The 12,999-nt window shown below is 41.5% G+C and overlaps 1 protein-coding gene across 7 annotated transcripts in view; it reads right to left on the reverse strand.

Moving 5' to 3' along the window:
• Positions 1–372: 372 nt before the first annotated feature.
• Positions 373–12,999, reverse strand: part of LOC139385503 (CUE domain-containing protein 1-like) — a 60,894-nt gene continuing 48,267 nt past the window's right edge. For 5 of the 7 annotated variants that reach the window (XM_071130614.1, XM_071130613.1, XM_071130611.1 and 2 more), the window contains exons 9-10: positions 4,505–4,627; positions 373–4,134 (exon numbers count right to left, since the gene is read on the reverse strand). In XM_071130614.1, the coding sequence (XP_070986715.1) occupies position 4,134; positions 4,505–4,627 (124 nt within the window). In that variant the 3' untranslated portion in view covers positions 373–4,133. Of the gene's footprint in view, positions 4,135–4,504; positions 4,657–4,912; positions 4,973–5,003; positions 5,211–12,999 lie in introns of those variants that run through there. The other 2 variants (XR_011628959.1, XM_071130617.1) reach the window with 2 other exon arrangements.

Below are 12,999 nucleotides of genomic sequence, written 5' to 3' on the forward strand. Positions count from 1 at the left end.
TTTTTTTCTGTTGAAGCTTAAAGCTGTGGGGAGGGGGACAACAAAGTCAATTTTGCATAATTTACATTGGGGGATGGGACACATCACGACATGACACGTTTGTGTCAATGGTCACGTGACCTTTACCATTCATAAACATGAATGTCACAATACCAAAGATAGTTTATACTGCACCTATATTCCTTTCTGACTGTAACAAGAAAGATGTGTGCAACCGGTGCATTATAGTATCTATTCCCAACGTGTTTTGTCTTAGCTAGAAACATTTCACTTCAAATCTAGCACACAAAAGTCCTAGGTCTTTCTCTTTCTTCAAAAGATAGGCCTCACCAGGAGCATTGAGCAATAACAGTCATTTTCACGAGTCAGTTGTGACAATCTTGTGTAAGGGATTTATAGAAATGCAGTCACTTTAATAACTATACTTACATGGTGCATGTGACAAATACAATTTGATTTGATTTGAAACAACTTTAATGAAAAGGGATGTTAATAAATCTTTACAAATGTAACACAATCACATCAGACAGGGTACAACACAACTTGATTACTTCAATAGCTATAAGAAACTTTCTTAAAGTGTAAGAAAAATCTGATCCGGAAATCAATTTTGAGTAAAACAATCACCTAAAGAACCTTAAACATATTTTGTGGGGAGAAACTGGCTTCTGACCTTGTCCTTCCAAAATATGACACAAACAAACACATTTTGAATCATACAAATTCTGAAGTTCTTTAAATGTATTTCAGTTTCAGTTTTGATAATGAGCATCGCTTTTCATATGTTTGACCTACATTGACTGGTAGGATTGGTTACAGCCCAATCCAGAAACAGATCTACAAAAATGGTTTAGGGGCTATAGGGGTTGTTTCTGGACAGACCACACAGATCTCATCGAGTTCAATACAAAAGAGGCTGAAAACCCTCAGCTCTGTGGTGGTAGTTATTCAAAGTAAATATAGCATACATTCTTATGATAGGGTTATGAGCCATAGAAGATTGCAGGCTCATGAGTGCATTGTAAACAAGCATGTTGTCTGCTAGTACTGGCCTCATCTATATTCATGTACATTCATCATTAAGCATATCACTGTCTGGCACACATACAGTACAATAAAATAATCTGTACGTCTCAACATCTCAACAACAACAAAAATCACTGACCAAGCATTTGTGGTGCTGTATGTCTATTGGTCAGAAAAGGTTAAAACGTTAAGAGTGAGAAATTACTTTGAGTATGCTCTTCTCCATACAACAACTAGGCCTATATGCAGGTCCAGCATTTGAAATCATGTCTGGCCTCCAAAATCATATTTGAAGCTTCTGATGGAATAAACTACCGGCCTAGATTCTTAATTGTGCTTTTACCAAGTCGGACCAATTGGAAATGGAAGAACAGTAGAAAGAAGATGGAAACTTCCCTGAGACGATAACGTATCTACAAGTTTCTATGAGCAGTCATCAAACATCAATCCATTTTGAAATCACATCACAAAACCATGCAGACGAGTGTTGCCCTCGACAGTACAATAACAAAACTGCACTCATGTACAGATGTCAGTCAAAAGCCTGGAACTGAAGATACAAAACATTTAATTTCTCGCTTTTCTGAAAAGAACAAAACTAAGCAAAAGACCAATGGAGTGCAAGCACTTGGTGACTAACTGATATCATGCAATGTTGGAATAAACAGACATAAACCTGCTGACTGGTCAGTGGGTGAAAGGTCACAGGATATTGTAAACAAACATAACCTGCTTCTTGTCACTGATGCTCCCTCGGTTGCTGCAGATATGAGTTAGAATGTCTTCTATGTAAATAAATGAAAGCACTCCACTATCACGGGGTGACATTTGAAACAGTCTGGTACAGTAAAAGCTATATATATTTTTTTATAAAAGCCCATTTTAAAACACCTATATAGATATGAATGTGTGAATAGCATGACAGTAATAATAAAGGTAAATGGATAGTCTGATGGCAGTTTGAGTAAGCTGAGTGATCTGTTGTTCAATAACAGTACAAATGATTGGGTGACATTATAGCAGTCTGGCAAATTGTTTTCATTATGGCAAGGGCAATAAACTCCTTTTATTGGCATCAATTTTTGAGAGTTTGTGAAGACCTGTATGAGAAATGCTGAGAGCAAAACTAACAAACAAGAAATTGACAACACACAGAAATTGTCTAAGGGGCAAAATTCCAAACCCAATCCATAACATCAACAGACTTCAAAAGGAACACCAAAAGGGTCAGTTTCAGCCTCCCTTCACACAATCAATACTTTAATTTTCTCCGTATGTACAACAAACAGACATTTCTCCTTATGTACAACACATGACCTATCACCAATGAGATCTTCTATCAACATCCCTGACAGAGAAGGGTTAAAACATGTCTCAATCCTGAATCAAGGAAAAATGGTAAATGGGTGATTTGAACAATCTTACATTTCAATTGTAAAAATATTAATTTTCAATCGTGGATACGTCATAATTTGAGAGGTAGCAAATCAACCATTTACATGCAAATCCATTTTAGAAGGAAGAGCTGTGTGTTCCAATTCCCCACCCTTCTCCCCAAAGTGCACTTGGCTTGCTCACTCCTGCGAATACATTTTAAAACATTAAAATATATTTCCTACACCAGTCATTCCCTTCCTTTTTAATGATTGTGAGCAAGGAGCACACTTTGGGGAGAAGGCTTCAGAATAAGATTGAAGCTGGTAATCATTTCCAATAGTTGGGAAATTGACGGATCAATGTGAAGCCTTGCAAATCAGCTAGTTGCTCAAAGGGTTGATTTCAAATCTACCTCGACTGTCTGTTGAAGCTCATATCACAGCACTGGGTCATCATCAGCCTTCTCTTTTCTACTGATACATCCAACAGCATCTTTAATAAAGAACAATGCCAGTCCTCACAGAGGCATCATCCATATCCTGCTCTGCTCTCTCCATACCCAACACTTCCCATTACAAGTGGTTCATTTCCCAATACACCACAAAACAAAACACATGTTTATCATCAATGTGCACAGATGACTGGTATATATGTTTATCAAATTTTTCAACTAGTTATATTATGTACTCAATAATACTGGAATTCAGCAATATGCACCCCTCCTTCCTCTCAACAAGATATAAATGCTGCATTGAAAAAGACATGGGAATACTGAGATATGGCAGTCAGTGTAGCTTGAGGAATATTTCAGTTCACATGAAAGCTTATGTTTATTGTCAGAATTCCTGAAATTGGATTAAAGGGAAAGCTTGGCATTTAGTTACACATTGACATAACAATATGGGATGAAATATGACCTGCTAGGGACAAGTGACTATTTTGACAGGTTGAAATGCCTCTCTTATATAGGGTGCAGCAGAAGGGTGTCAAATTGCTCAGAGGGAACTCTAGATTTACAGGGGGGGGGGGGGGGGTCGACTATAATGTTGACTGTAATGTTAGGGTCTCTGTTTACAAGTCTTTTCTGTTTCCTGAACTTTCAGGAAAAATGGGATTGAACTTGGATTGAGCTGTGATTCTAGTTGAGATGTTTAAAAACGTGACACGTCATCACTGGTTACTACTGTCTGTTTAAAACTGTGACCAAATGGACATAGCAACACATGGCTACTGGGAGTGAACATGGTTTATTATGGGACATTTCAGAGGTGCACACTTTGGCTCAGGAGTGACCTATCCCAGCCATATAAAATAGATTAGACTGGTAACACTAGATGAGTCCATATGGTAAGATCATCCTCACCAAGGCTGCCATGCCTTCTGCAATGGGGATTAAAGGGAGCGGATATTTAAAAAAAAATACAGAACAGTCAAAAGACTAATGCATCTGTCCTTTACATATTAAATCATATATTAACTAAGAGTTATAATACAGAGATTATAATGGTAATCCAATGCGGTTATGAACAGTCAGAGTTAAGGAGAGGTGGTGTGTGGATAGCAGTTTGCTTCTTCTCCCCCTGGGCGAGTGGGTGGTCCCATGTCACTTCTTGGCCTGGGATTAGCTGGTCTGTGTTAGGGGAGGGAGGAGCCAAAGTATTGCTTGGCCACCAGCCATGGGTCATTCTGCTGTCACCATGGAAACACTGATGTGGTACAGCCTTGGAGGATCTGAAATGGAGGAGGTGACATGTTTGTCAGATTACAGCCAAAAGTTGATTTATAAACAAAGGATTTATTTCAACCAACTTTCAAATGGGAAATTTGCACATTCTGAAATTGCATTTTTGTCCCCCCCAGTTGTATAACTTGGAATGTGATACAAAGCAATGCTACGGTGTGCTTTAGGATCATGCGGATGCCTCCGAGCGGTCGGCTAGGCTGTGTGGAACATTTATACGACTGAAAAAAATAAATACAAAAATATGAAAACTTATGTCCCACCCACTTCTAAAACCAAAGTTGTTTGATTAGAGCAGTTATAGTAGTTACACAGAGTAAAGCCATACAATTCCCAACAGGGAAGAACACAGGTTTTCACCATGACAACAGCTCCTTGTGTGGCACATCATCTTCTTGAGTGTCTGATCTCCTGGGCTGGCCATCTTCTGGGCTTCCCTCCACATCCTCCAGGAGGTTGGCTGTAGAGTTGGCTATGCCCAGTCTTAGTGGGGATATGGTCGAGGAAAACACCTAAAGGGCGGGATATGATACATACAGTGCATTCGGAAAGTATTCAGACCCCTTGACCCTTTTCCACATTTTGTTACGTTACAGCCCTGTTCTAAAACGGATTAAATAAAACAATTTCCTCAGCAATCTACACACAATACCCCATAATGACAAAGCGAAAACAGGTTTAGATTTTTTAAGAGCATTTTTATATATATATACAGTGGGGAGAACAAGTATTTGATACACTGCCGATTTTGCAGATTTTCCTACTTACAAAGCATGTAGAGGTCTGTGATTTTAATCATAGGTAGACTTCAACTGTGAGAGACGGAATCTAAAACAAAAATCCAGAAAATCACATTGTATGATTTTTAAGTAATTAATTAGCATTTTATTGCATGACATAAGTATTTGATCAACTACCAACCAGTTAGAATTGCGGCTCTCACAGACCTGTTAGCTTTTCTTTAAGAAGCCCTCCTGTTCTCCACTCGTTACCTGTATAAAAGACACCTGTCCACACACTCAATCAAACTGACTCCAACCGCTCCACAAAGGCCAAGACCAGAGAGCTGTGTAAGGACATCAGGGATAAAATTGTAGACCTGCACAAGGCTGGGATGGGCTACAGGACAATAGGCAAGCAGCTTGGTGAGAAGGAAACAACTGTTGGCGCAATTATTAGAAAATGGAAGAAGTTCAAGTTAACGGTCAGTCACCCTCGTTCTGGGGCTCCATGTAAGATCTCACCTCGTGGGGCATCAATGATCATGAGGAAGGTGAGGGATCAGCCCAGAACTACACGGCAGGACCTGGTCAATGACCTGAAGAGAGCTGGGACCACAGTCTAAAAAAAAAACATTAGTAACACACTACGCCGTCATGGATTAAAATCCTGCAGCGCACGCAAGGTCCCCCTGCTCAAGCCAGCGCATGTCCAGGCCCGTCTGAAGTTTGCCAATGACCATCTGGATGATCCAGAGGAGGAATGGGAGAAGGTCATGTGGTCTGATGAGACAAAAATAGAGCTTTTTGGTCTAAACTCCACTCGCCATGTTTGGAGGAAGAAGAAGGATGAGTACAACCCCAAGAACACCATCCCAACCGTGAAGCATGGAGGTGGAAACATAATTCTTTGGGGATACTTTTCTGCAAAGGGGACAGGACGACTGCACCGTATTGAGGGGAAGATGGATGGGGCCATGTATCGCGAGATCTTGGCCAACAACCTCCTTCCCTCAGTAAGCGCATTGAAGATGGGTCGTGGCTGGGTCTTCCAGCATGACAACAACCCGAAACACACAGCCAGGGCAACTAAGGAGTGGCTCCGTAAGAAGCATCTCAAGGTCCTGGAGTGGCCTAGCCAGTCTCCAGACCTGAACCCAATAGAAAATATTTGGAGGGAGCTGAAAGTCCGTATTGCCCAGCGACAGCCCCGAAACCTGAAGCATCTGGAGAAGGTCTGTATGGAGGAGTGGGCCAAAATCCCTGCTGCAGTGTGTGCAAACCTGGTCAAGAACTACAGGAAACGTATGATCTCTGTAATTGCAAACAAAGGTTTCTGTACCAAATATTAAGTTCTGCTTTCCTGATGTATCGAATACTTATGTCATGCAATAAAATGCAAATTAATTACTTAAAAATCATACAATGTGATTTTCTGGATTTTTGTTTTAGATTCCGTCTCTCACAGTTGAAGTGTACCTATGATAAAAATTACAGACCTCTACATGCTTTGTAAGTGGGAAAACCTGCAAAATCGGCATTGTATCAAATACTTGTTCTCCCCACTGTATATAAATATAAAACAAAAATAAACAGAAATATCTTATGTACAAAAGTAATGAAGCTGAGGGAATGAAGCTGAGGTGCATCCTGTTTCCATTGATCATCCTTGAGATGCTTCTACAACTTGATTATTTCTGCAGCATTGAAGGGCCCTGAGAACACAGTGGCCTCAATCATTGTGTAACCTTTATTTAACTAGGAAAGTCATCATTCTTAAATGGTATAAGTTTGGAACTCCACCAATTAGGCCAGACAGAAGCCACTCCTCAGTAAAAAGCACACGACAGCCTGCTTAGAGTTTGCCAAAATGCACCTAAAGACTCTCAGACCATGAGAGACAAGATTCTCTGGTCTGATGAAACCAAGATTGAACTCTTTGGCCTGAATGCCAAGCGTCACGTCTGGAGGAAACCTGGCACCATCCCTACGGTGAAGCATGGTGGTGGCAGCATCATGCTGTGGGGATGTTTTTCAGCGGCATGGACTGGAAGATTAGTCAGAATTGAGGCAAAGATGAACAGAGCAAAGTACGGTGAGATCTTTGATGAAAACCTGCTCCAGAGCGCTCAGGACCTCAGACTGGGGCGAAGGTTCACCTTCCAACAGGACAATGACACTAAGCACACAGCCAAGACAATGCAGGTGTGGCTTCGGGACAAGTCTCTGAATGTCCTTGTGTGGCCCAGCCAGAGCCCGGACTTAAACCCGATCCAACATCTTTGGAGAGACCTGAAAACACTCCAACCTGACAGAGCTTGAGGTCTGCAGAGAAGACTGGGAGAAACTCCCCAAATACAGGTGTGCCAAGCTTGTAGAGTCATACCCAAGAAGACTCGAGGCTGTAATCGCTGCCAAAGGTGCTTCAACACAGTACTGAGTAAAGGGTCTGAATACCTACGTAAATGTGATATTTCTGATGTTTATTTTTTTATTTTTTTTAAACTCTGTTTATTAAGTTTTGAACATACACACATACAGACAAGACAAAGCAATATAAATAATATACTCAACTAGAAAAAAAAAAAATACAAATAAAAATACAAATAAAAAAATAGCTTTAAAGATACCATACTTTAGACAAGTTAAACACACCGGGCAGAAGGCTACAGAGGTTAAAGGGCAATCTATAGTACAGGGACAGGGCTAACATCTCACCATTGTTCCTGTAAACAGTCAAGGGATAAGGGTGGAGAAATGCAACCACTCACAGAGAGTCATGGCCACAGACCGACCATCCACTGGACAAAAAAAAAGTTTACAATGCTTTAAAATAAAAAAAATTCATGTAGGCGTGAACAAAATGTAAAAATAACTGGGAAAAACAAGCTCACACTTCAGTCTCTGCCTGGGCAAGATGAACAAGGCATCTGCGGACCACAATCAATAAGCACATGGATCTTAGTCCCCTCCCCAGCAAAAACACAGAGAGAGACTCCCCCAACCCTTAAGTCACAGACTTATTTTAGTATTAATTGGAATGCCATCAGAGGATGGACTGTTTAAAGTAAGACCGGAATGGAGACCAAGCCTCATCAAACAGTTTGGGGTTCCCACGTGAATTGAATTGAATTTTTTCTAGTTTCAGAGAGCACAACACATCCCTCACCCAATATTTATAAGATGGGGGAGCTGCCATCTTCCAGTTCTGTAGTATTAGCCGTCTAGCTAAAAGAGTTGTATAAGCAACAGTGTCCGACTGGATTCTTGATAGGGGGGTACCCATGGGCAGTACTCCAAAAAGGGCTGTAAGGGGAGACGGATCTATAACAGTGTCATATATATCAGAGAAACATTTAAATATTAATTCCCAGAAACCTGACAGTTTATGACAGCCCCAAAACATATGCAACAGTGTGGCTGGTTCCACCTTACATCTGACACAGGTAGGATCAAAATCAGAGAATATTCTTCCAAGTTTGGCCCCCGACCAGTGGATACGGTGAACCACCTTGAATTGAATGAGGCTGTGTCTAGTGCTAAAAGAGGACGAGTGCACCCTGTGCAGCACAGATTCCCAGGCGTCTTCCCCAAGTTCCTCCCCCAAATCCTTTTCCCATCGAGCCTTTAAAAGCACCAAAGAAGGGTTCTGTAAGTCATGAATGATTGCATATACATCTGAAATTGCGCCCCTAGGAAGCTTGTTCAGCTCCAAGATGCTCTCTATAGCTGTATTCGCAGGCCTATTGGGAAATCCAGGTGTATTAGCCCTGACAAGGTTTCTAGTCTGGAGATGGCGGAAAAAGTGGGATTGGGGGAGATTGAACTTTTCCTTCAGCTGAGAAAAAGAGGCAAATGTACCATCAAATAATAATTGGGCTAGCGAGGAAAGGCCTAGTGAGTGCCAAATGCCAAAAGCCCCATCATTCAAAGATGGAGGAAATAAAATGTTCTGATTGATTGGGCCTGATAGAGAAAAGCCTCGGAGGTTAAAGGCTAAACGGAACTGATTCCAAATTTTAAGAGACTGCTTTACAATTGGGTTGGCACACCTTTTGCCTAGGGACACTGGGAGAGACGAGCACAGCACAGAGGAAAGTGCTGCAGGTTTACACGATTCAGACTCCATCTGGACCCAGAGTGGTCTAGGGCCAGTAGGATCAGTCTGCAGCCAGTACAGAACGGCTCTAAAATTTGCAGCCCAGTAGTATGTCTGAAAATTTGGTAGAGCTAAACCCCCCAATGACCTAGGCTTCTGTAAATGTTTTCTACCAATCCGTGGTACCTTGCCATCCCAAATAAAATGCATGAATGTTTGATCCAGTGAAATAAAAAAAGATTTTGGAATAAAAATGGGTAAACATTGAAATAAATATAGAAATTTGGGCAACACATTCATTTAATGACATTAACCCTTCCGATAAGAGAAAGGGGTAGCGAATTCCAAAAAGTAAAAGATTGTTTCAATCTGTCTGCTAGAGCAACAAAGTTTTCCTGAAACAAATTTGAATATTTCCTTGTCACTTTTACTCCCAAGTAAGTGAATTGATCCCGGACAATCCTAAACTGAGAACTTGTGAAAGAGCACTTTAAAGCAGCCTTGTTTACCGGAAAAAGCTCACTCTTGCCTAGATTCAGCTTGTACCCTGAGATTGATCCAAACTTTTTAAGAACAGATAGGGCACGTGGCAATGAGGTATCGGGATTGGAGATAAACAAAAGGAGGTTGTCAGCATATAGCGAGACTTTCTGCTCCCAGCCCGCCCTGATTATGCCTTGAATGGCATCATTAGAGCGTAGTGCAATGGCGAGAGGCTCGATTACCAAAGCAAACAACAAAGGGGAGAGTGGGCAACCCTGTCTGGATCCGCGGTGCAAGGGAAAATAGTCAGAGGACAAGTTATTAGTCCGTACCGAAGCCATGGGGGAAAAATAAAGAATCTTTATCCACGCAATGAATTTGTGGCCAAAGCCAAATCTATAAAGGGCAGCTGTTAGGTAATCCCACTCAACGCGGTCAAACGCTTTTTCGGCATCAAGTGAGACCACCACCTCCGGGTCCTCCGACGCTGGGGAGTACAGTATATTCATAAGGCGCCTAATATTGAAAAATAAATGCCGATTTCTCACAAAGCCAGTCTGGTCAGAGTGTATTACTTGGTGCAGCAAGCCTTCCATACGGATGGCTAAAAGCTTAGCTAGGATTTTGTAATCACAGTTTAAAAGCGAGATTGGGCGATAGGATCCACATTCCAGGGGGTCTTTGTTTTTCTTTAGTAGTAATGAAATTGAAGCCTGATAAAGACTAGGCGGCAGCTTTGAAGTATTGAGGCACTCTGCAAATAGTCGGGACAAGAATGGGCAAAGCAGACCAGAAAACATCCTGTAAAATTCGGTTGGAAAACCGTCCGGACCCGGTGATTTACCACTTTTCATTGCGAACACTGCTGTTACAATCTCCTCAAGTGTAAATTCTTCTTCTAGACAGTCATGGGAGTCTGTATCAATTGAAGGCATATTCAAGCCATTAAAGAAGGAGTCAATCAGCAAAGGGTCTTGAGGGGATTCAGAGGTGTATAGCGCAGAGTAAAATTGTTTAAATTGATCTCTTTATGTATAACTGTGGTGGCACCAGACGGGGTCCTTATTTGTGGGATTAGCCGTGAGGCCTCAGATTTACGGATCTGATGTGCAAGGAGTTTACTGGCCTTGTCGCCTTGTTCATAGACTTTGTATCGAGCTCGCAAGAGTAACTGTTCAGCTTGCCTGGTAGAAAGCTCATCAAATTCAGATTGGAGTAGTTGGCGCTCTTTATGCAGATCAGAGGAAGGATCCGTAGCATACTTCTCATCCAATGTGGCTATGGACTCGCTCAGGTCCCGAAGTCGCTGGGAGCGAACTCTGTTTTGGTTGGCTGTATAAGAAATAATTTGGCCACGTAGGTATGCTTTGAGAGACTCCCATATGGTAGAGCAGGACATACCTGGTGTTGAATTAGTTTCTAGGAATAAGGCAATTTCAGAAGAAATGAAATTGACAAACTCCTTATCTGAGAGTAAAATGGGGTTGAGACGCCATTGATAACACCTAGGGGGTCGCTGGGGAAACTCTAGTTCAAGCACTAATGGTGAATGGTCAGAGATAACAATACTCTCGTAAGTACACTGCCGAAGGTTAGGCAGAAGTTTTTTGTCCAAAAAGAAGTAATCAATCCGGGAGTATGTTTTATGAACATGAGAATAAAAGGAATACTGTCTATCTGTAGGATGTAGGAAACGCCAGGCCTCAAACATAGCATATTTCTGAAGAAAGGATTGAATAAGTAGGGCACATTTAGATGGGCCTGTATTTATTTGTGAGGACTTGTCCAGAACTGGGGACATTTTACAGTTGAAATCCCCCCCTAAAATCAACAAATGAGAATCTAAATTGGGAATAGCAGACAGAAAGGAAGAAATTAAACTTGTGTCATCCCAATTGGGAGCATAAACACTAGCCAAAACAAGAGGGGTAGAAAACAGTTCACCAGTTACTATGACGTATCGTCCCTTAGGATCAGCAATAACCTCAGAAGCTACAAAGGGAGTAGCTTTATCAACCAGAATAGCAGCACCTCTTGATTTACTATGAAAGTTTGAGTGGAACACTTGACCAACCCAGTCCTTACGCATCCTAAAATGCTCACCAGTCCTCAAGTGAGTCTCTTGTAGAAATGCAATATTTGCATTCAAACCCTTTAAGTGCGTCAACACCCTCTTACGCTTCACCGGGTTGTTAACCCCTTTCGTAATCCAAGAAATGTACTTGATCGTATTATTTCGGCCCCTCTGGGCATTCCCGTTATTCAACCCTGTCATCAGAGCATAGAATGGAAAAGCAATGAGCGCCCAAAACCCCCAGAATAACTTGTCCCAGAGTAATAATGTACGGTGGTAAATGTTTGGAAAAAGTACAGAAAAAAAAACAGAAAAAAAAACTAAAAAGACAGAATGACAACATTAGAACTGAACAATTCAACCTGCCCCCCCACCCCCTCCCCCTCCCCCCATTACAGACAATACCTCCCCAAACGAGGTACAAGCCTAAATAGAACATGTTCTCTTCGCACAGTATGTCTGTGAGAGTGCGGTCTTAAACCTAAACCCACAGTCCCGCTCTTTAAAGTCGTGTTTTGTTAGTGGATCAAGCAGCAAAAAGAAAGATTTGTATGTATTTTTTCAAATAAAAAAAAGGCGAATCCCTTGTGCAAACGGAATGACAAAAGCACCACTTGTAGATGTATATAATTGTATTCACCCGTCTTATAACAGGCATTGAGAGAGAAAATAAATAAAATGTATAAAGGCTCTCAGCCAAAAATCTAATTTGAAGTAAGGAAATCGTAGTTAGACAATCAAAAATAATAGTAATTATAATAGTAGTCTAGTTGAAGCTGAGACAGCTTACAACCAATACCAAAAAACTACGTGTGCGCAACGTTGAACGTTTGCTGGGCATAAATGACGCTCAAAACTTTTAAAATGAAAGTGAGGCCCCAGAAACCGTGTAGCCTCAGGAGACATTTACTGTTTACTGGGTCAATGCAAACGGATGCAGTAAACAAATAACCAAAACTATTTTGAGTCACTGAGACAATGTGTAAACAAACTAAATAGGTGAGCGAGATAAGGCACGCACACTAGATAATCAAAACATTAGATCACATCAAATAAGCCTGAATAGTTTCACCAACTATACAAGACTAGCCTGTTATATCTAAACATAATTGTACCACAAGTGGGGTACTTACAATCCACACTGTGAGCATATTCAAGACTTCTTGATGTGACGTTGAATGTGAGCCATAGCCTCATCCGGAGATTCAAATGTGTGGTCTTTACCCTCATGAGATATCCATAAACGGGCCGGGAATCGCAGTCCATACTTCACACTTGGATGGTCCCGAAGTACTCGTTTGGCCTGTCCGAAAGCTGCGCGCTGCCTGGAAACAGTGGGGGAGTAGTCCTGGTAGATGGAGAAGCTCTGTCCTTGAAAGCTCAGAGTGGTATTGCGGGCTCGTCGGAGGATCTCCATCTTCTCATGAAAAAAGTGCACTCGAAGAATTATGTCACGGGGCCTCTCCCCATCCCGGGGCTT

Source organism: Oncorhynchus clarkii, chromosome 27 (genome assembly GCF_045791955.1).
Source record: "Oncorhynchus clarkii lewisi isolate Uvic-CL-2024 chromosome 27, UVic_Ocla_1.0, whole genome shotgun sequence".
NCBI lineage: Eukaryota > Metazoa > Chordata > Actinopteri > Salmoniformes > Salmonidae > Oncorhynchus > Oncorhynchus clarkii.